This window comes from Schistocerca serialis, chromosome 9 (assembly GCF_023864345.2).
Source record: "Schistocerca serialis cubense isolate TAMUIC-IGC-003099 chromosome 9, iqSchSeri2.2, whole genome shotgun sequence".
NCBI lineage: Eukaryota > Metazoa > Arthropoda > Insecta > Orthoptera > Acrididae > Schistocerca > Schistocerca serialis.
In genome coordinates, this window is record NC_064646.1 from 208,037,208 (window position 1) to 208,061,142 (window position 23,935).

Consider the following 23,935-nt stretch of genomic DNA (forward strand, 5'->3'; position numbering starts at 1 on the left):
ATGGAAAAGACTTATAAGGAGAATGGACAAGTTGATAGGACATCTGTTAAGACATCAGGGAATGACTTCCATGGTACTAGAGGAAGCTGTAGAGGGCAAAAGCTGTAGAGGAGGTCAGAGATTGGAGTACATCCAGCAATTAATTGAGGACGTAAGTTGCAAGTGCTACTCTGAGATGAAGATGTTAGCACAGGAGAGGAATTCGTGGCGGGCCGCTTCAAACCAGTCAAAAGACTGATGATTTTAAAAAAAAGAAAAAAAAAGGTTTTCATTATAACTACCTTGTCAAAGGAGAGGCTACTTTGCCCAAAGAGAGACAAGGGTCTGAAGACTGTGAGCTTCTCAATTTGAGTTAAGACTGAGAGGAACCAAAGTAACAAGGAGAGATTACCCTAGGTGAGCGTGGGCCCGAATTTCTATGCAGTATCTCGCAACTGGGGCGTTTTCCTAATAATTTTATTCCTCATTGTTTCTCATCAACGACACTCTAAGATATCACTGCGTCGCTGTGAAAATAATCGATGTGTAATTACGAAAAGAGTCTGCTATTTTAATTCTTGTGAACATATCTGACTTAATGGACAACACTAACTGCATTTTCGTTTCACCGTGGAGACTACTGAAACGGGTTAATAACGCTTTAAAGACAGATGCTGCACTCATCAACTGGTCTCCTGAAACAACTGCTCATCTTCTCTTGCTTACCCAAAAAAGATAAGGGTCGCATGAAGGGGATAAATTCAGAAGGACGAAAAGGCAAGGAAAGTAGGCGCCCCGCTCTTTGTATAGCAGTGAAATGACTCAAAAAGTTCAACATTTGGTAATACAACGATTGTAGACGAAAAAATGTAGACGAATTAAACTAAATATTTCAGGTTGAAACGTAGTGCATTTCTTCCGTAAGTATTTCTGTCTAGCAATGGAACAGTTTCAAAAAGACCGTACAAAGCAGAGAATAGAAAAGGTCCATAAATTGCAGGAAATTAAACATTTCGGATCACACGGAATACATGTGATTTAATCATAGTAGTCCCAAAATGGGCAGCACATGAAGATTTATTTCGCTAGTGTACTACACTGTCCTGACTAACTACCTTTTGCAGCTAGAACTGCGGCTAGATGTGCCGTAAGAGAGTGAGTGCGGTTCTGGAACGTACCGACAGGGATCTGGAGTCATGCTAACTCCAGTGCGATGGTCGGCTGCTCCAGGTTTCTTGTTTGTAGGTCCTCGGCGTGAGTAGCCAGATCGAGTTGCATCCACAGATTCTCGATTGGGCTTAAATCCGGAGAGTTTGGTGGTCATCGTAGTACAGTAAACTCATCGTGCTGCTCTTCCGATCAGGCATGTACACTATAGGCTGTGAGACACATTGCATTGTCCTGCTGTGTCAACTAGAAACGAATTGTGTGTATGGTGAACATCGTTCCCGAAAAAGGATACGTGACTGTATTGATCCCTGACTGACGATATCACACAGCGAATGCTACGACAACGTTCCCCAAACTACAACCCTCCGACATGGACAATTTACTTTCAGACGTTTCATGCAGTACGAGGCAGCAGCCATCTGTCCGATGGAGCATAAAACGTGGTTCATCTTTAAAGGCCACCTGTCGCCAATCCGAGGACGTACAGTTGTAATACTGGCTGGCACATTCCAGCCTATATCACCGATGAATAGCAGTCGGCATGGAGGCTTGAACAGGAGCCTTCTGCAGAGCCCATACCCGGCAACGTTTGCTGAACAGTAATTGAGGCGACAGTGTCTGTGGTCCCTTGTTTCATCCGGGTGGTCACTTGCTCAACAGTTGCAAGTCTGTTCGCACGTACGGATCTCTGCTGGCGTCGTTCACCGCTGTCATCTATAACCCATTATCATTCACAGTGGCAACGGCGCTAGTTTTGGATAGCGCCATTTCACCACCCACAGCATACTTTAACCACGGTGGCATGCGAACAGTTTACAAACTTCACCGTTTTCGAAATGCTTTCACTCTTATCCCAAAAGCCAGTGCTCATGTCATTTTGAAGTCAGATAAATTTCGTAAGGCAAGCTCTTTCCGAACAGATGATAACAAAAGATTTTTATCTACCCATAAACATTAATGATGTCTTACGACGCTAAATCAGCAAATCACTCCCGGTGAACAAGTGCAGTTCGCTAAAAGCAGAAAAACGAAAATACCGACGACAGCCACTGAGGTGGAGAACCACTACAGTAATTTCCCATGCACTTTATTATGATGTTCGAGTCGCTGTCGGTGCAGCTGGATATTATTCGTAACTACGCTTTACACTCAAATCATAGTTATAGAAATGCGAATAAAAATCGACACCCGATCTGGTACAAATTTTCAGTTTTCGACATCCAATTATTTCGAGGTGCGATTGCAGCATTAATCTCTCCTCTGCAGTTTGATATTTACGATAGCTGTATCGAAGCAACAGTGTGGTGTCTATTTGTGGGACATTTTCGACAGAACAGACTATACACATCAGTGTGGTACGAATGTATTCTGCGTATCTAATGGAGAATTTGCGGCATTGTAGATTACATTTACCTACTATGTGATAGTCGATTTGCTTCCTGGACTGGTACAGATTCTCCTGATAAGTTTACTCGATATTTTCTTGTCATTTGAATCAAATATTATAATTTATTCGCGCTTAAGGGATGACACTCAGGTAGAAATTAGTGTTTTGAATCCTGGGAGGTCGTTCCAACGGACACTGGAGCTTACTTCGCCGTTTACGTTGCCAATTCTGTATTAGCAGTTGTATACTAGTTAAGCGGTAAAGTTTTCGCCATTCATGCGGAAAACTACTTTAGTTTTCGGTTCTAATCTCGATGAAGACAAGATTTTTAATCACGTTACCTTCCATTAGGAAAGTGGGTGCACCCAGCGACTGTGATCTGATTTATAAATCACAGAGCCCAGCAACCAGTCGTCATTTCTTTGTAGATTTTATTTGGCAAGTCCAGATTTTGGCTAGTGCCTAGCTATTATCAATGCACCAGTTTCGATGCATCGAGACTAGAAAATAGTGGAACAATAGTGCAATAGTGCCCTCCAAAATCCTGAAAACAGTATCCTACTGAGCACACCTATCTGGACGAGTCTTTGTCGTTATTGAACTAAATGCAAAGAAACTAAGATGTTAGAGACCATGTGCTTCTTAAAAAATTCGTCTTCAGCTTTCCTGTAACGTGTTCTATTAAGAAACTGTGTATCACTGTATCTGCTACCCAACTGATAATGTGTACAGAAACACGTACCTGATAAAGTTGTTAATACACGAACACAGTAAATTATTTTACGTATGTTGCCTGAAAGAGCGCCACGCACGCAGCGAGGACACTGAAGACGAACTGAGTCATTGGAATGGGATCCATTAGTCGTTGCAGATCTTTGACGAACCTAGAACAGAAAGAAAATCTTGTTTAATAAAAGCATGCGAATTTCAACGAATAAATTACTCTAAGGGAATGGGTCCTAGCAGCAAGGAATAAAGACTTCTGGGAAAGATCGTCTGAATTTCACACCGAGTCTTTGAATGTTGTAGTTGCTGATTTTATAGTTCACTATGTGAAGCAGCATAGTCATACGACAGAAGACAGGAATAGAAGAATCGTCTGCTCATCCTCAAGTAATATGTACATTGTTTGTCTGTATAGTTTAATGTTAATTTCAGAACTGTTCAACCGAAAGTATGAGGCCGATTTTAGTTTGACTTAGATTGGATCGTAGCCAGAAGGATTTTCTCAGTTGTAATCTGCCAGCAACTGTGCGCTACTCGATGGACAGTGCTTCTTAGCCACTCCCTATCTTGATCTCATTGTAATATTGGGGAGAGGAAAACGATTGTACGTCTCTGCAGATTGAACAATAATCTGCCTTACGTCTATCGCAGGATCACCCTCTTTGAAGGTTGTTTCTCAGTGATTTTTCTCAGGTTATCAGTAGAACATGATGATCACATCGTCTGCAGACCGTTTCACATGGCATGTTTGCTATGAAAATCATGTCGAATGAATGTCTACATGATACGTAAGTAGTATAACTTTTAATGATCCAAAATACTTAAAATTTTTTTTTTAGTTTTTTGACATCAAATCAGAGTGTCATTACCCTATCCATGATGCACAAACAACGCTTACTTTAACTGTGACACCATTCTCAACCCAAGAATCCATATCTTATATCTCGGAACTTTTGATGGTCACTGAAAGGAAACAGCAAATAACATATCAGTACTTTACCAGCCACCACTATGACTCGTCCAGTCACAATGTAGCCCCGAAGCTATCTTCTTTGCCATACATCGTCAGTACAGTATCTGAACGATCTGAATTTTCTGCCCCATGTTCAAGAGTATTTATCAAAAGTGTTGCATGAAAGGGTGTCACTAGAATTATTTTCACGTCTGAAATAAGTAAGCTTCGTCAGCAAAACACACACACACACACACACACACACACACACACAAGGAGCGCGGGAGAGAGAGCCAGAGAGAGAGAGAGAAACATTTTCATCAAATTTGGTGCCTCTGACATGACTGTCAACTGACAAGTAAAGTATTCCAATGCTCTTTCCATGTCGATTATACCGGTCAAGGAAACAAAACAACTCCTAATGGTACGGTATTTTAGCAGCCACTTAAGTAAATGCCACCGTGATGGCACAGAGTCTGCCCTAACGGAGTGTGACATGGTGCGGACATGACGAGTAACCTGTATGTGATTTCATGATGATGTCATTGTAAAGGTGGGGTGGCTAGTGACTTCGTGAATAGAGTGCTGACTACACAGGTTACAGAAGGAATTTAAGCATTTTGCATGTTGCGAAAAGTCATAACTTACTGGAAGAACTCTCGGTTTGCATTGAGACATGTGGGAAAGTTTGTTACGTGTCTAACAGTGGTGATGTATGCGGCAGTTTGCCTGTAACATAGCTAGGTATAATGTAAACTTACAATTTTAGCTATAATGTGGGATATTTGTTGCAGTTTTGTGTGACAACATGACAACATGCTGCCCATATACTTCGTATTCCACCGCCCCTTCCGTGAACCATGGACCTAGCCATTCGCGGGGAGGCTTGTGGGCCTCAGCGATACAGTTAGCCGTACTGTAGGTGCAACCACAACGGAGGGGTATGTCTTGAGAGGCCTGACAAACGTGTGGTAACTGATGAGAGACAGCAGCCTTTTCAGTAGTTGCAGGGACCAAAGTCTGGATGATTGGCTGATCTGGCGTTGTAACATCAACCAAAAGGGCATTGCTGTGCTGGTACTTCGAATGGCTGAAAGCAAGAGGAAACTACAGCTGTAACTTTTCCCGAGAGCATGCAGCTTTACTGTATGGTTCAATTATGTTGGTGACCTCTTGGGTAAAATATTCTGGAGCTAAAATGGTCCCCCATCAGGATCTCCGGAATGGGACTACTCAGAAGGACATCGTTATCAAGGGAAACAGAACTGGCGTTCTACGGATCAGAGCGTGGAATGTCAGATCACTTAACCAAGCAAGTAGGTTATAAATCTTAAAAAGGGAAATGGATAGGTTAAAGTTAGATATGGTGGTAATTAGTGAAGTTCGGTGGTAGGAGGAACAAGACTACTGGTCAAGTGAATACAGGGCTATATATAAAAAATCAAATATGGGTAATGCAGGAGTAGGTTTAATATTGAATAAAGAAATAAGAGCATTGATATGCTACTATGAACAGCTTAGTGAACGCATACTTGTAGCCAAGATACTCACGAAGCCCATGTCTACCACAGTAGGACAAGTTTATATGCCAACTAGCTTCGCAGACGATGATGTATGATGCGATAAAAGAAATTATTCAGATAGCTAAGGGAAACGAAAATTTAATAGTCATTGGGGACTGGAATTCGATAGTAGGAAAAGGAAGTTAAGAAAAAGTCGTAGGCGGATATGGACAGGGGGTTAGGAATGAAAGAGGACACCGCCTATGAGAATTAGGCACAGAGCATAACTTTATCACAGATAACACTTGGTTTAAGAATCATGAAAGAAGGTTGTATACGTGGAAGAAGACTGGAGACACCGGAAGATTTCAGACTGATTATATAAGGGTAAGACAGAGATTTAGGAACAAGATTCTAAATTGTAAGAAATTTCCAGTGACAGATGTGGACTCTGACCACAAGTTATTGGTTATGAACTCCAATTAAAACTGAAGAAACTGGTAAAAGGTAGGAATTTAAGGAGATGTGACCTGGATAAACTGAAAGAACCAGACGTTGCAGAGAGTTTCAGAGAGAGCATTATGGAACGATTTAAAAGAACAGGGGAAAGAAATACAATAGAAGAAGAATGGGTAGCTTTGAGAGATGAAATAAAGAATGCAGCAGAGGATCAAGTAGGTAAAGGGGCGAGGGCTAGTAGAAATCCTTCGATAACACAGGAGATATTGAATTTTATTGATGTAAGGAGAAAATATAAAAAATACAACAAATAAGGGTGGCGAAAATCAATACAAATGTCCCAAAAATGAGGAAGCGAAAATGGGTAACTAGCGATGGCTAGAAGACAAACGTAAGGATGTAGAAGCATATATCACTACAGGTAAGCTAGATACTGACTACAGAAAAATTAAAGAGACCTATGGACCAAAGAGAACCCCTATATGAACACCAAGAGCTCAGATGGAAAACCAGTCCTAAGCAAAGAAGGGAAAGCAGGAAGGTGGAAGGAATATATAGAGGGTCTATACATGACCGATGTACTAGAGGGCAACGTCATGGAATTGGAAGAGGACGTAGATAAAAATGGAATGGGAGATACAATACTGCTTGATGAATTTGACGGAACACTGAAAGACTTAAGTCGAAACAAAGCCCCTGGAGTAGACGACATTCCCTTAGAACTAGTAACAGTCTCGGAACAGCCACGACAAAACTCTCTCATCTGATCGGTAGGATGTATGAGACAGGCGAAATAATTTCTCACTTCGAGAAGAATATAAAAGAAGAATCCCAAACAAAGCACGTGTTGACAGGTATGAAAATTACCGAACAATCAGTTTAATAAATCACGGTTGTAAAATATTAACACGAATTCTTTACAGATCAGTGGAAAAGCCGATAGAAGCTGATCTCGCGGAAGATCAGTATGGACTATGTAGAAATGTCGGAACACACGAGACAACGCTGAGTCTACGACTTCTCAAAGAAGATAGGTTATGGAAAGATTATCGCAAGTTTATAGCATTTGTAGAAGTAGAGAAAGCTTTTGACAATGTTGACAGAAATACTTTGTTTCAAATTCTGAAGGTGGCAAGCTTAAAATACAGGGAGTGAAAGGCTATTTACAATTTGTACAGAACCAGATGGCAGTTTTAAGAGTCGAGGAGCACGGAAGGCAGGCAGTGACTGAGAGGCGAATGAGACAGCAAAGAACTTACAAGAGCCGTTGAACTGAATTGACAGTGTCTTGAAAGAGGATGTAAGATGAACATCAACAAAAGCAAAACGAGGATAATGGAATGTAGTCGAATGAAATCAAGTGATCTTGACGGAATTAGGTTAGGAAATGAGACATTTAAAGTATCAGAAAAGTTTTGCTATTTAACTAAACTCCTCCCGAACAGGCCATGAAGACCCAACGGTACTGACGGGCCGCCTTCTCATCCTCAGCCCATGGGCGTTACTGGATGCGGATATGGAGGGGCATGTGGTCAGCACACCGCTCTCCCGACCGGAAGTCAGTTTCCTAGACCGGAGCCGCTACTTCTCAATCAAATAGCTCCTCAGTTTGACTCACAAGGGCTATTTGGGAAGCACAAAAATTGATGATGGTCGAGGTAGAGATAATATAAAATGTGGACTGGCTATGGCAAGGAAAACGTATCTGAAAAAGAGAAATTCGTTAACATAGTGTACAGATGTAATTGACAGGAAGACATTTCTGAAAGTATTTGTATAGAGTGTAGCCATGTATGGAAATGAAACATGGACGACAAATAGTTCAGAGAAGAGAGGATACAAGCTTTCGAAATATGGTGCAACAGAAGAATGTTGAAGATTAGATGGGTAGATGAAGTAACTATTGTAGAGGTACTCAACAGAATTGGGGAGAAGGGGAATTTGTGCCACAACTTGACTAAAAAAAGGAGTCACTGGTAGGACACGTTCTGAGGTGTCAAGGGATCACCAATTTAGTATTGGTGGGAGGCATGGAGGGTTAAAATCAGAGAGCGATTGCAAGAGATGAATACACTAAACACAATCAGAAGGATGTAGGTTGCAGTAGTTACTCGGAGATGAAGAGGCTTGCAAAGAGCCATCAGTTCTGCAAGAAAGGATTTGTGGGGACATGCCTTGCCACAGCCTAGAGGTTTCCAGAATGAGATTTTCATTCTGCAGCGGAGTATGAGCTGATATGAAACTTACTGGCAGATTAAAACTGTGTGCCGGACCGAGACTCGAACTCGGGACCTTTGCCTTTCACGGGCAAGTGCTCTACCATCTGAGCTAACCAAGCACGACTGCAGATTCGCAGCAGAGCATCTATGAAGTTTGGAAGGTAGGAGGCGAGGTAGTGGCGGACTTGAAGTTGCGAGGACGGGTCGTAAGTCGTGCTTGAGTAGCTCAGATGGTAAAGCACTTGTTCGCGAAATGTAAAGGCCCCGAGTTCGAGTCTCGGTCCGGCACACAGTTTTAATCTGTCAGGAATTTCGTATCAGCACATACTCCGCTGCAGAGTGAAAATCTCGTTCTGGATATATGATAATATGCTACAATTTTTGTGCTGTGGTGCAGTAAGTTATTACATTTCCTTCTGTAACATAATGGTGTGGGGGGGAATTTGTTACAATTTTGTTTGAAACTTATCTGAAACTCAATGTAAGATGAGGGAGATCCAGGAGCTGACACCCACTGCAGGGTTATGCCACGAACACTGGCAGCCATTGGCGGTGCAATACTGTTTGAAAACTAGTAAGCTGCCACCTGCTGACACATAATAGTACATATATTGTCAGCTTTTGGTGTTATAGTTCAGTGTTACGATCCAGTAGCTGTTACCTGCTATCATATTATGGTACATATACTTTGATTAAGTATTCAGAGTAGTGATAGTCTCCCTGTAACCTGATTATCATTGCCCCACCCAATAGTACGTGGGGTAATGGCAGTCATCATATGTCAACTAACCATCATAGCCCATAATAACAATTACTGCAGATACACACAGTCAGCTTCTGACATTGCAACAACCTTTTAAGATCCAATAGCTGACACAGCACACACAATGTCAGGGAGTGATGTTAGAATACAGTTTTGAGATTCAGTAGCTGACATCCCAGTACGTGACACTCACTGCATTTATAAAATCCGGTTTCTGGTGCTATAATATTATTTAAGATCTGTTAGCTTGCATCCCTGTTACTTTACATTATTATTTCAATTGTGAATGTGTATGTTTGTATCGACTATCACTGCATTGTCTGCTTAACATAGTATTTTTTGTAGTTGAGCTGGGAAACAAAAGAAAGGGAATATTCCAAAGTCTGAAGAACATCAGATGCATGAACTTTGGAAGCTGAAAAAAATGGGGTACCCATGGCATGTTCAAAGTTACAAAAGCAACTCTAATGTACAGACATTCTCGAAATCGTCCATTTCTAAGACAGATGGGCTCATTTTTTACTAGATGCAAAATACGAAGCTGGATAAGTAAGGCATAATGTCGACAGTCAACAAAATGGATGACTTATTAGTAGGTGTCCACAACCAAGTTGTAGAGTTGAGGCTCGACACTCCGCTCACAGATGGAATATGTGTCAAGAAGTGAATACATAGACATTACGCAAAGAATTCTGGAGACAATAACGGCATCAGGGTACAGTGTTACCGACAAGAGCCAGAAATGGAAGTCTTTACCGTATATTGTGACACCAAGAGCTTACAAAAGGTGTCATAACAGAGAGATATACTATCGGTAGCATGTCTACTAAAATGTAGACTGTACTAAAAGAAATTGAAAAATAACGTTATTTTTCATTTGTGCACATGTGCATGCATATCTCAATAAGGGGCGCGGGGTAGCCGCGCCATTTGAGGCGTCTTGCCACGGTTCGCGAGAATCCCCCTGTTGGAGGTTCGAGTCCTCCCTCGGGCAATGGTGTGTGCGTTGTCCTTAGCGTAAGTTAGTTTAACTTAGATTAGGTATTGTGGAAGTCTAGGGCAGTTTGGTCCCACAGAAACTTATCACAAAAATATCAGTAAGCCTATAATATCTTTTCAATGAAATGTTTGCTTTCTACTTGCTTCCTTCTTCCCCAATGGAAAGGAAGTACAAGCCAGTCGTACACACTATATTAAATGCAGTATATTGCACCAACTTTTGTTTTGCAATCATTCCACTGTATGCAGTATTTTGTAAAAAAAAATGAAATGTTCGTATGACATTGTTGGCCGGAAGGATGTCATCGATCATGTCCATTTTTTTTTTGTTACAATTGCGCTGTAACACAATGATATACAGAGAAGCGAAGTGTCATGGATCCTCCACCAAATGACAATGACGTAGTTGGTAACCTCAGCAGAAGATGACAAGTTCAAATGGTTCAAATGGCTCTGAGCACTATGGGACTTAACATCTGTCGTCATCAGTCCCCTAGAACTTAGAACTACTTAAACCTAACTAACCTAAGGACATCACACACATCCATGCCCGAGGCAGGATTCGAACCTGCGACCGTAGCAGTCTCGCGGTTCCGGACTGAGCGCCTAGAACCGCTAGACCACCGCGGCTGGCGGATGACAAGTGTTTTGACTGCAAGAGAAAGTTGAAACTCTATCACAAGGCGACTATAATCTAATCGAAACTTTGAAAATCAGTTGTAGGCATAGTAACACTTGTATCTTACTGATAAGAATGTGTATTAACACTGTTCAGTAGCTATTTTATCAAATATCATGTAGCTTACACTGTGTCCCAGCATGATTTAATGTTATCAGCAAATGACAACATGTGTTTTGTAGTTTAAGATAAATACCTTAGCTTGGCGGTCACTATAATGTTTGGCTGACCCTGATATTGGTTTCAATTGAGCTCAGACCAGTTTTTAACAAAATTAGATTTGGGAATAATTTATTTTTATTTTGGTATAAAAGTAAAGTATCGATAAGTACACTTTAAGAGGTAAGCTAGATCTGCAGTAGTACCCCAGTGTACTCTGTAGTTTTATAGAACAAATTTTTGTGAATTTTGGTTTTTAATGTGTGGCAAAAAGACGTAATTAAGTTCGGTGAGTAATCTGTCAGTTATATTGTTATTGTTGATAACCAAGTTACATGTATTTTTATAAGTAATACAAGGAACGTAGATGTGGAAATATTTAATTTCAAGGTCAATTGTGCCTTGAATAGCGGAATACCGATATCGAACGGCAGTCATCGACACGTGTGGCTTATGCTGTAAGTGTTATCAGTAGTGCTATTATACAAGCCATGTGTATTTCTCTAATCTTATAGACTAATTAGGGAGCAACAGTAGAGAAACACGTTTCTGTAGTTGAAATCATTACGTATTTTGATACATAATTTTATTTTAGTGCAAAACCACATGTTCACGATGTTGAAGTTTCCTCTCTTTATGATAAATATTGCCAATTGTTGTCTTTGGTCTTCCTTGCATCTAGTATTTGGAGCATTATGCTGTTATATATCCATAATAGGAAAATATTCAGTTTCAGTGATACAATGCAATAGTAAAAACGCCTTCTTCCCCCTAAAGTGGTGCTTCGTTACTTCATCCTTCTTTGGGTAAGCTGTGTCTTTACATCTCTAACTTTTTCACTTAATGACTAGATCTTAGTATTGTTTAGTACTTGGTTATGGAAAGGTAAGGAAATACAGTCTGTAGACGTTTCAGAATGTGTTGGCACCACGGACACCACGGACACTGTAAAATTTTTAGTGATACTATTCCTATGAATGGTTTGTAGGAGTCCGCCACGAGTGCTTCTCCTGTGGCAATTACTTCATCTCAGAGCAGCAATTGCACGCAGTTCTCTTAATTATTAGTTGGGTATATTCCAAAGTTAGTCCTCAACGCCAACCTGTTGGCCTAGCACATCTTATTAGTCTGTTCCTTTTATAGTATTTTCCACCTATCTCTTTCCTCACCGTCACGTCTTATCTTACCGGTCCACCTGCTACTAACACCACTTTACGCATACTTCGCTCCTCTTCTTTTGCCGTTATCGCACAATCCATGCTTCTCTTCCAGACGATAGTAACCTTGTGTATTATGTATTGAACCGAGTACCTAGGAACGATGGAGAGGCTTCGTCCCGCCATCATAGCCTTCAGTGGTTCTCAGCCCCACAGCAGACCACAGTTGTCCACCCACCCCACCGCCGCCCCACAACGAACCCAGAGCTATTGAGCGATTCGGCCCCCAGTGGAGCCCCCCCCCCCCCTCTCTCTCTCTCTCTCTCACGCCAACGGCTCATGCCAGACGAGTGTAGCCCCAAATGTTTTCATGGTAGAGTAATTATGGTGTACGTGTAAGTGGAGAGAGTGTTTGCGCAAAAATCGCCGACATAGTGTAAATGAGGCGGAATAAGGGGAACCAGCCCGCATTTGCCAAGGCAGATGGAAAACCGCCTTAAAACCATCTACAGGCTGGCCGGCACACCGGACCTCGACACTAATCCCGATTGGGAAACAGCGCGTTAGACCGCACGGCTAGTCGGGCGACCTACTGTAACCCTACTACCGCTTTATTTTAATCTGCGGCGATTGGGCACAGGTGTGTAGCAGAAAGAAGAAATCTGCTTCTTGCCATTCACCCATAGTTCGCAGTATATCATGCGTGAAAAGAGTAAGCTGAGTTTCGATTGAGCGATACTTCCTAAAACGTTGCTGATTGGTCGGCATAAGCATCTCAGTCTCAAGTACGTTCGTTATTTTCGAACTCGTAATATGTTCAAGGGATATATATGTTTAGGGATTTTGGTCTGTAATTTTTCTGGTCCGTTCTTTTACCCTTCCTATACACTAGAGACACCTGCGCTTTTCTCGAATGTGAAATTTGAAACGTCGTCTTTCCTTTTGCTGTCTTCAACTGCCATATCAGGCTGGTCAACAAAGTACTGAAGGGAAGATTTAGACCCGCTTGGCGATTTTCCATATGACTCTTGAACCATATTCTGCATTCATCAGTCTGTTGCTTCCATTAAGACGGTAGTGCACTTTCTTCACTTTTACTGAGGATAGCAATATATTCATTGAATCTTATAATTTACACCATTCCATATTGAATTTTAATCCTTCTTAAGAATTTTTCTATTGTTTCCGCCTTTGCTGCTCCGATGTACAGGTTCAACAGTGGGGGAGACAGACTGCATCATCGCTCTTGGTAATCCCAGCACTTCTCTTTTTCAATCCTTGTTGTATACAACACAAAAGCTTCGTCCGGGCAGGCCTTCAGTGCCTAACGGATCCGACCGACCGCCGTGTCATCGTCAGCCCGTAAGTATCATCAGATACGGATGTGGAGAGTCACGTGGTCAGCACACCGCACTCTCGGCCGCTGCAGAGTTACGAGAACAGAGCCGCTACTTCTCAGTCAAGTAGCTCCTGAACTGGCCTCACAAGGACTCAGTCTACTTCACTAGCCAGCAGCATTCGGCATACCCAGTCAGTCACCCATCAAAGTGGTAACGAAGCCGACAGCGTTTAACTTCGCTGGTCTGGCGACAACCTGTGTTACCACTGTGGCAAGGCCGCTGGCTTTGTGTAATATGTATTACCTAATTCCTAGCCTTTCCTGCTGTAACGGTCTTATCAGGCAAATGTGTGTTGTGTTATTCAAAGGTGTCACTGGGTGACGTTATTGTGGTCGACGGCTCTATTTTTCACGTGTAAACTGCAAGTGCTTCTGGTCTGAAGAAAGTTTATTGGTTATTTTAATAGAATTCAGATATGGAACTCCAAATCAGCGAAGCATGATCCTTGTGTATACCGTAAGTACAATTTATGATTAAATGCTACACTTATCCTGTGACTTAATATGTTGACCACATATCAATTCTTGGGGTTTGGTTTATCGCTGACTCGCAGACAGTTACTTTCCAGTATCTAATATTGCTGACCCTAAGAAACTCGCGTATTGTACGATGTCCACCCGACAAAACGTTTAAGTTTGATGACTATCTAGGCTGTGGCTACTGGCATTAACAAACACTGAATATGAGCCTGAAGAAATACATCTGGTGCTGTAACAGGTGCAGCTCCAAACCCATAACCCACCAGCCAACAATTTATGGGCATTTCATCACCTGTGGGTAGACAGATGTCTTCAAAAACCAAGGACTTACCGAAACAATGCCACTGAGAATCTCTGCTGCATTGCAATCAAAAGGTGGACCAACACCCTATTAGACAGGTGGATGTGTGGTTCAATGTATTTCAGTATGGTTAACACAAGGAAGGTGAGCTCTTAACATAAATAAATATACATTGACACCCTACTTGCATAACTGAATTTGTAATACAGTGAATACAGTGAGGATTCTTTAGTTTGTCATTGTTTCATTTTGTCAAACTGACTTCGATCGGGAAATCCATCCTCAGTGCTTAGCAGAGTTTATAGTAGACATAAATAGCGCTGCAACGTTTTTGAGTGCCCTGTTCGCGTGTTTCTACGATAAACCACAAAACAAAATCACGACATCAAGAAGTATTATGTTGCATCTGCGTAAAAATATACTGCTTTGAGGTAAATTTTGAGTATTCTTGCTTGCATTGCATACTTCACATTTCAGATTCAGTGGAAACAACGGTTTGACAAGTAAAATCAGCTTTAATAAGGAAATCGATACTATCTTTACTGTGTTACAATGTCAGATCTAAATATTTTGAAGGAGGTATCTTGGCGTTCACCAATAGTGCTTCAGACAAACCACGGAAAAACTACGACTAGATGGACAGAATGATTTTGAACTCCTCGTGAATACGAGTTCTTGGTGTACTCTTTGTTCCTAGTGCCCTAGATACATTCAGTACCCGAATTTCTTACGATGTACTGCTCTAGCTTTCTCGTGAGCATATCTAGAAACGCTGATTTTAGAGGTACCTCCAGTTATAAGAACTAAAGTATACCGTGGATATGGAATAAAGGTCGCCCTCACTACATTGTTTTTCCGACATGGGGATCGAGATCGAGGTACATCCTCCGTGGACTGCAGCGTAGACAGCGGTTCGCTGGTTGTTGTTGTTGTGGCCTTCAGTCCTGAGACTGGTTTGATGCAGCTCTCCATGCTACTCTATCCTGTGCAAGCTTCTTCATCTCCCAGTACCTACTGCAACCTACATCCTTCTGAATCTGCTTAGTGTATTGATCTCTTGGTCTCCCTCTACGATTTTTACCCTCCACGCTGCCCTCCAATGCTAAATTTGTGATCCCTTGATGCCTCAAAACATGTCCTACCAACCGATCCCTTCTTCTAGTCAAGTTGTGCCACAAACTTCTCTTCTTCCTGATCCTATTCAATACCTCCTCATTAGTTACGTGATCTACCCACCTTATCTTCAGCATTCTTCTGTAGCACCACATTTCAAAAGCTTCTACTCTCTTCATGTCCAAACTGGTTATCGTCCATGTTTCACTTCCATACAGGGCTACACTTCATACAAATACTTTCAGAAACGACTTCCTGACACTTAAATCTATACTCGATGTTAACAAATTTCTCTTCTTCAGAAACGATTTCCTTGTCTTTGCCAGTCTACTTTTTATATCCTCTCTACTTCGACCATCATCAGTTATTTTACTCCCTAAATAGCAAAACTCCTTTACTACTTTAAGTGTCTCATTTCCTAATCTAATACCCTCAGCATCACCCGATTTAATTTGACTACATTCCATTATCCTCGTTTTGCTTTTGTTTATGTTCATCTTATATCCTCCTTTCAAGACACTGTCCATTCCGTTCAACTGCTCTTCCAAGTCCTTTGCTGTCTCTGACAGAATTACAAAGTCATCGGCGAACCTCAAAGTTTTTACTTCTTCTCCATGAATTTTAATACCTACTCCGAATTTTTCTTTTGTTTCCTTTACTGCTTACTCAATATACAGATTGAATAACATCGGGGAGAGGCTACAACCCTGTCTCACTCCTTTCCCAACCACTGCTTCCCTTTCATGCCCCTCGACTCTTATAACTGCCATATGGTTTCTGTACAAATTGTAAATAGCCTTTCGCTCCCTGTATTTTACTCCCGCCACCTTCAGAATTTGAAAGAGAGTATTCCAGTTAACGTTGTCAAAAGCTTTCTCTAAGTCTACAAATGCTAGAAACGTAGGTTTGCCTTTTCTTAATCTTTCTTCTAAGATAAATCGTAAGGTTAGTATTGCCTCACGTGTTCCAACATTTCTACGGAATCCAAACTGATCTTCCCCGAGGTCCGCTTCTACCAGTTTTTCCATTCGTCTGTAAAGAGTTCGCGTTAGTATTTTGCAGCTGTGACTTATTAAACTGATAGTTCGGTAATTTTCACATCTGTCAACACCTGCTTTCTTTGGGATTGGAATTATTATATTCTTCTTGAAGTCTGTGGGTATTTCGCCTGTCTCATACATCTTGCTAACCAGATGGTAAAGTTTTGTCATGACTGGCTCTCCCAAGGCCATCAGTAGTTCTAATGGAATGTTGTCTACTCCCGGGCCCTTGTTTCGACTCAGGTCTTTCAGTGCTCTGTCAAACTCTTCACGCAGTATCTTATCTCCCATTTCATCTTCATCTACATCCTCTTCCATTTTCAATATATTGTCCTCAAGTACATCGCCCTTGTATAAACCCTCTATATACTCCTTCCACCTTTCTGCCTTCCCTTCTTTGCTTAGAACTGGGTCTCCATCTGAGCTCTTGATATTCATACAAGTGGTTCTCTTCTCTCCAAAGGTCTCTTTAATTTTCCTGTAGGCAGTATCTATCTTACCCCTAATGAGACATACCTCTACATCCTTACAATTGTCCTCTAGCCATCCCTGCTTAGCCATTCTGCACTTCCTGTCGATCTCATTTTTGAGACGTTTGTATTCCTTTTTCCCTGCTTCATTTACTGCATTTTTATATTTTCTCCTTTCATCAATTAAATTCAATATTTCTTCTGTTACCCAAGGATTTCTATTAGCCCTCGTCTTTTTACCTACTTGATCCTCTGCTGCCTTCACTACTTCATCCCTCAGAGCTACCCATTCTTCTTCTACTGTATTTCTTTCCCCCATTCCTGTCAATTGTTCCCTTATGCTCTCCCTGAAACTCTCTACAACCTCTGGTTCTTTCAGTTTATCCAGGTCCCATCTCCTTAAATTCCCGCCTTTTTACAGTTTCTTCAGTTTCAATCTGCAGTTCATAACCAATACATTGTGGTCAGAATCCACATCTGCCCCTGGAAATGTCTTACAATTTAAAACCTGGTTCCTAAATCTCTGTCTTACCATTATGTAATCTATCTGATACCTTTTAGTATCTCCAGGATTCTTACAGGTATACAACCTTCTTTCATGATTCTTGAACCAAGTGTTAGCTATGATTAAGTTATGCTCTGTGCAAAATTCTATAAGGCGGCTTCCTCTTTCATTTCTTCCCCCCAATCCATATTCACCTACTATGTTTCCTTCTCTCCCTTTTCCTACTGACGAATTCCAGTCACCCATGACTATTAAATTTTCATCTCCCTTCACTATCTGAATAATTTCTTTTATGTCGTCATACATTTCATCTATTTCTTCATCATCTGCAGAGCTAGTTGGCATATAAACTTGTACTACTGTAGTAGGCATGGGCTTTGTGTCTATCTTGGCCACAATAATGCGTTCACTATGCTGTTTGTAGTAGCTAACCCGCACTCCTATTTTTTATTCATTATTAAACCTACTCTTGCATTACCCCTATTTGATTTTGTATTTATAACCCTGTAATCACCTGACCAAAAGTCTTGTTCCTCGTGCCACCGAACTTCACAAATTCCCACTATATCTAACTTTCACCTATCCATTTCGCTTTTTAAATTTTCTAACCTACCTGCCCGATTAAGGGATCTGACATTCCACGCTCCGATCCGTACAATGCCAGTTTCCTTTCTCCTGATAACGACGTCCTCTTGAGTAGTCCCCACCCGGAGATCCGAATGGGGGACTATTTTACCTCCGGAATATTTTACCCAAGAGGACGCCATCATCATTTAATCATACAGGAAAGCTGCATGTCCTCGGGAGAAATTACGGCTGTAGTTTCCCCTTGCTTTCAGCCGTTCGCAGTACCAGCACAGCAAGGCCGTTTTGGTTAGTGTTACAAGGCCAGATCAGTCAATCATCCAGACTGTTGCCCCTGCAACTACTGAAAAGGCTGCTGCCCCTGTTCAGGAACCACATGTTTGTCTGGCCTCTCAACAGATACCCCTCCGTTGTGGTTGCACCTACGGTACGGCCATCTGTATCGCTGAGGCATGCAAGCCTCCCCACCAACGGCAAGGTCCATGGTTCATGGGGGGGTCTATGGTTCATGGGGGGGTTCGCTGGTAAATCCACAAATCTTACAGTACCTACGTTCCCAGAGCAAGAAAGCAATTTGGATGAACAGACGTACGGTTACTTACATAAATAGCAATCAACTACCTCTTTCAAAAAAGTGTAGAAATTTCATTCACGTGATGGAAGAAATCCCAGACACAGGGCAAAGAAACATTTCTGTGTTATAGTTCTAAGTAATAAAATTTTCATAGTAATTTTAATAAACAGTCATTATTATATTTAGAAGCAATATCACATTTGATTTGTGATTTAGACTTCGCGATTTACTGACAACAGTGTTCGTATGAATAAGCGGCAGTGATAGTGATGGTTGCCTAAGGTAGGACACGGTCAACTATGTTCCGTATGAGTTCAATCATGATGCAAAACTGAGTGTAAGTGCGCAAAAGAGTGCAAAATATTACAAAATAAGCCGGCCAGAGTGGCCAAGCGGTTCTAGGCGCTACAGTCCGGAACCGCGCGACCGCTGCGGTCGCAGGTTCGAATCCTGCCTCGGGCATGGATGTGTGTAATGTCCTTAGGTCAGTTAGGTTTAAGTAGTTCTAAGTTCTAGGGGACTGATGACCTCAGAAGTTAAGTCTCATAGTGCTCAGAGCCATTTGAACCATTACGAAATAAACACTGGTGTACAATCTATGACAGAAGATGACTGACCGAACGAGAAATGACGGTAGTCATGGCACTATGCTAGTTTTTAGGAAGGGGTGATATGATTACTTAACATTTCTTACCAACAAATTCGCCTATGAACTCTTTAAGGTTAAGTACATTTTCAATTATTTTCTAGTTGAGTATCCCAGCCACAGAACAAAAGAATTACGGGCTGCAATTATGTAGGAACCCTTTAAGGTTACGACTTGTAGTAAGTTTTGTAGCAATATCGTTAGCAATATTGAAAAATATATGAATTTCACTTTTCAGGTCTCACGTCTCGCAAGGTTTGTCTACTTTATGGGACACAGTAAGAACATGAGGAACACAATTCACTCATAACCATTATGAAAACTGTTCACCATGTTCAGTGCATAGCCTGCAACAAATCACAAAATTTTTTAGCTCCATACTAGAAAAACCAATATGGGCTGTGAGGAAGCATGCGAGGCACAAATACGATTATTGGGGATGTTGGGGAAAAGTAGATAAGCAGAAATGGAAAAATTAGGTCAATGTAGGAATAGTTGGAGGAGGACAGTAGAATGAAAGACGATTAAAAATGATCTAGTCGAGCATTAGCGAGACTTAGAAAAAGTCTGTACTCGCTCCGCGTCACTTCTCAGTGTTACTTGTCCTAATTTTGTCTATTAAATGTCAATACAATGATCTGTTACGTACCGTAGAATTTGTTGATGGCTTTCAATGCAAAGGCACAAATCTCTGTACAGCCTGTCCTGAGACGAAGCGTGTGAACCCTCGAAACGGTATTTAACTCCCAGTTCCGCGTCAGCCTGCTCTGAGCTCAGGGCGGCTATACGAATTGTGACGACGTTCAACTGCGCGGCCACCAAAATCATTACTGTTGCTAGAAGACAGTCCATGCCGATGCTAATGTGGCACAGATGGTTGGCTGCGCAACACTGCACGATGTTCGACAGTGCGTAGTAGGTATTGTTGCCGGCCCAGTAGTGCTGGACGAGCGGAAGGCGACGTTCGCCCGGATGCAGGATCAACGGCATTGGGAACCACACGATCGACTGCACGACCAAGGACAGGACAATGGCCAGTGAAACGCGGCTCGCACGTTTGCACGAGTTCTGGAGGATGTCGGCCATGGTGGTGTCCTTGGAACAGGCCTCACTTTGTTTCGACACCAGCGCGTTGAGACAATGCGCCATGGCGTAATACTGCTGCCTGTCCCACACGAACAGTATGCCCTTGACGAGTCCACTGCAGGTCGTGAAAGAGTTAATCAGGACCAGCGTCGTCTCTTCACGATCAGCTCCGCTGTAGCCGACGGCCAGAGCGCCTTCCATGTAGTTCCAAACGCCCAGCGTCAAGACGAGGGGGCTGTAGAAGTTATACAGCGGCGAATCGCACAGTGGCCACATCCCGAACAGGCACAGTAGACGGATGTTCAGCTTGGGAACGGAGTGGCCACAGGTTGACCAGGAGAATGCCATCTCTGGGTGAACAAGCTCTTTACCGTGCATTCAACGACTCGCAGTGAGACACTATAGCAGTACTCTCTCTGCAATCTAGCCAATTCCTCCGATGTGCCTTAGCAATAGGCAACGAATGAGGTTGCACAAGCGATAGCTCCTGCTACAGCCATGAGCCAATCTGTTATTGTGTGACCTATATATATTTTACTATACAATTTGCAAAAGATGTCGGGAACTCATTTGTAAGTCAGTTTCCTCGGTTTGTGGGTTCATTTTCAGATGAAAAGTATTTCAAGAGCGCATGTGATATAACATACGAACAAAGCCAGTTCCTCATTTGCATGTTGTCTAGAGAGGTCTTAGGGTGATAATAATTCTTCTCACCAAAAATTTTAGCTAACATCTTGAAAGAGACCGTCTGTTACACTAAAATTCCTGCAGTTATTGGAAAAGCTATATGTATTGTTTGTACTTTGGTTTACTGTTTAGGAAATTTTGCTATTTTCCCTGAGCTTCTCCTTCTGTAGAATTCGAAGCACTCCTGGATGAACTTTGTATAGAGCCCTATAGAAGTAAGCGTTATAAACATCTAAAGTCGATATACGATAAGACCATTCAAATTAACCTCCCATTGTTGTCCAAGAAAGGAGTGGAACCAGCGATCCTTAACATTCTACTGAGTAGCTTAAAAAGCCTCAATTAATGGAAGGGAGAGTTAAAACTGTGTTGCGGTTGTGCAACCGAAGGCGCTCTCACACTCTGGTAGCAGTCTGGAGGTCACACAAAGTTCCATCTCCAGAATATGGCAAAAGAATACCAGTGGATAGTGAGAACTTCAAGGTCATCAGATTAACAGCCAATATACTGGGCTAAACCGGTATCTCACGCATCTCATCATCTGAAATGTACTACAGCTTTCATGACGATCGGTTCGTAGGAAGAGGAACATTAATTAGTGAGACATCACTAATTCTATTGAAAAATAGTAATCTTTGCATTAGCGTCGTATATCACTCTATTCCGCAATTTTATTTCCTGTCATTCCAAAAAATATCAACCCTACTCAAGCACTTTCGATAGTCCTCCAAACAACAAATGGGACACATTTGAATTACTATGTCTAGCTATGAAAAGAGATCGTATCACAATATTTTAGCATTTCTCTGGAAAACCATGACAATTCGTCATAATGGTCGAGGTGGAAATACTGATTGGGCCCGAGAATAAGAGTAGTAATGGTGTAGACATACGTTTACCTCGCTTCACGTATTCATTAGCAATATCTGCTGATACCACTTTAATTTCCTTCCACAATCTCCTGCGGGCCCACTGGATATTTTTTTCACTGTCAAATTCCAGATTATGACCAATTCAGTCAATTTTTTGGGGTATGTTATCCGCTTGTAATAGGGGAGGCAACTAGTGTACGTTAAAAAAAAAGAAAAGAAAAAGAGAAAAAGAAACACTCGGATGAATATTCTTAAGCTGGATCGGAGTATACACTACTTTGACATTCCTGAAAAAGTAATTTCGTTTGTTGCATCTTCTTGCTAACAGGAGGCCCTGCCATTCACAGGCCACACTGTCACTGACTTAGTTATTGATGCGTGACTCCCGAACGCATGCAACGTTTCAGGATGCTACAGTTTCTCCTGCATAAGTAGATGTCCAAATTTGACCAAAAAGGCAAGTCTCTGCGTTTTTTTATGTTCACATGATTCACCTGTGAGGAAGTAAGAACTTGCTAAAAGAATCACCAGAGATTTCTATTATTTTTAATATTTACCATTAACATTTACAATTATCTGTAGTCTATGACTTGCGTCATGGAGCCTCCTGAAAACGTAATAAATCTGTGTATAATTCATAAAAACTTTTAAATTAACATGGTTTCTTCAGTTAACAAATGTGTTTCTCAAGACATAATCTGCCAAATACCGGAAGCATTTGTTAAAGCCGTGGACTCGCTGTCTAGAGAAATAATGTTGATGTATCTGTCCAGCCGTTAAAAGTAGGGTATAATAAAGACACAACGGATTTCCTTCTTTGCCATTTGTGGCCACGTCGTTGACATGGAGTTAAATCTTGCTTCCTCTCTTTGTACCGTGAAATTAACTCAGATTGAGCACGCAAAGAAAAACAGGAATTTGTATGAATCAAAATATAACACAATATTCAGAGAAGCAGGCGAGGTGGAGTTTTGTAATATTTTTTATCGTTCCATATTAAATTCTGACGTCTACCAGAACTTATATCCACGTATATGTCTAATAACTCAAGTCAACTAACGATGTTCCTCGTCTCTAGGGACTGGTATTTGCATAAAAACTAATTAGAGTGAGATGATGTAGCATTTAATCATCAGTCATTTCACGTATTCTACTTCATAAAGGCCTCCTCTAGACTTAAGTACGTTTTACGATCTTAACAACACTGCTTATCTGACTTAGAGCTTAAGGTGCACTTGTCGATAAGGATTTCGAAAATAAACATCGTTATTCCTAAGTTCAAATTTGCCAATAACTGACCTCTGAAACTGATATCAAAGTAAGCCAAACATTCTAGTGACCCATGGTGTAACAAAACAGATGAATCTCATAGGCAGATTAAAACTGTGAGTCGCAACGGGACTCGAAACTGGGACCTTTGCATTTAGAATACAGTAGATATTAGCGTAGAGTGGGCAACGATTTGCGATCCATTTTCTCAACACAATTAGGTTAAACTATGAATCCGGAATACCTCCATAATGACTGGTGATTGGTATAGATACGACAGTTTATAACGTATACTCGTAAGTTGTGAGATTAGAGTTGCTATGCGACCTTTGATACACCTGGACTTTCGCGCAATGGGTTGCTTACACGCAGGGCAGGTGCGAGCCTACATGAAACAGACAATGATGACATCAGTGACCTTAAATGGAACTGTCATCAAGACGGAGGATGGCAGTAAATTTAAAAATGCAACATGACACTATCAGCCAATCATATCCCACTACTTTCCAGACCGTAAAGATGACACAGGCAATCTCAGATTATAGTCATAGCTGCTACCTTGACTGTGCTAAAAACTATCACAAGATTTGAATTTATTTTTAAGCCATGTTCGAAAGTATTTATTCTAATATTTATGTAAATGGCATACCTTCTAGTATTCCAACATCTAGAAGAACTTTACAGTCGGTTAAAACGAATAGCCAACCGCAATATAGGCATATTGGCCACGCTCTAAAGTATGCGAATGTTTTGACTT

General features: G+C 41.4%; 1 protein-coding gene across 1 annotated transcript in view; it reads right to left on the reverse strand.

Annotated features, from left to right (window-relative positions):
• The window catches only part of LOC126419479 (odorant receptor 2a-like), a 47,288-nt gene extending 26,590 nt beyond the window's left edge, over window positions 1-20,698 (reverse strand). The window contains exons 1-2 of the mRNA XM_050086668.1: window positions 19,914-20,698; window positions 3,321-3,420 (exon numbers count right to left, since the gene is read on the reverse strand). Coding sequence (XP_049942625.1) covers window positions 3,321-3,420; window positions 19,914-20,698 — 885 coding nt within the window. The remainder of the gene's footprint in view (window positions 1-3,320; window positions 3,421-19,913) is intronic.
• Between the last annotated feature and the right edge of the window lie 3,237 nt (window positions 20,699-23,935).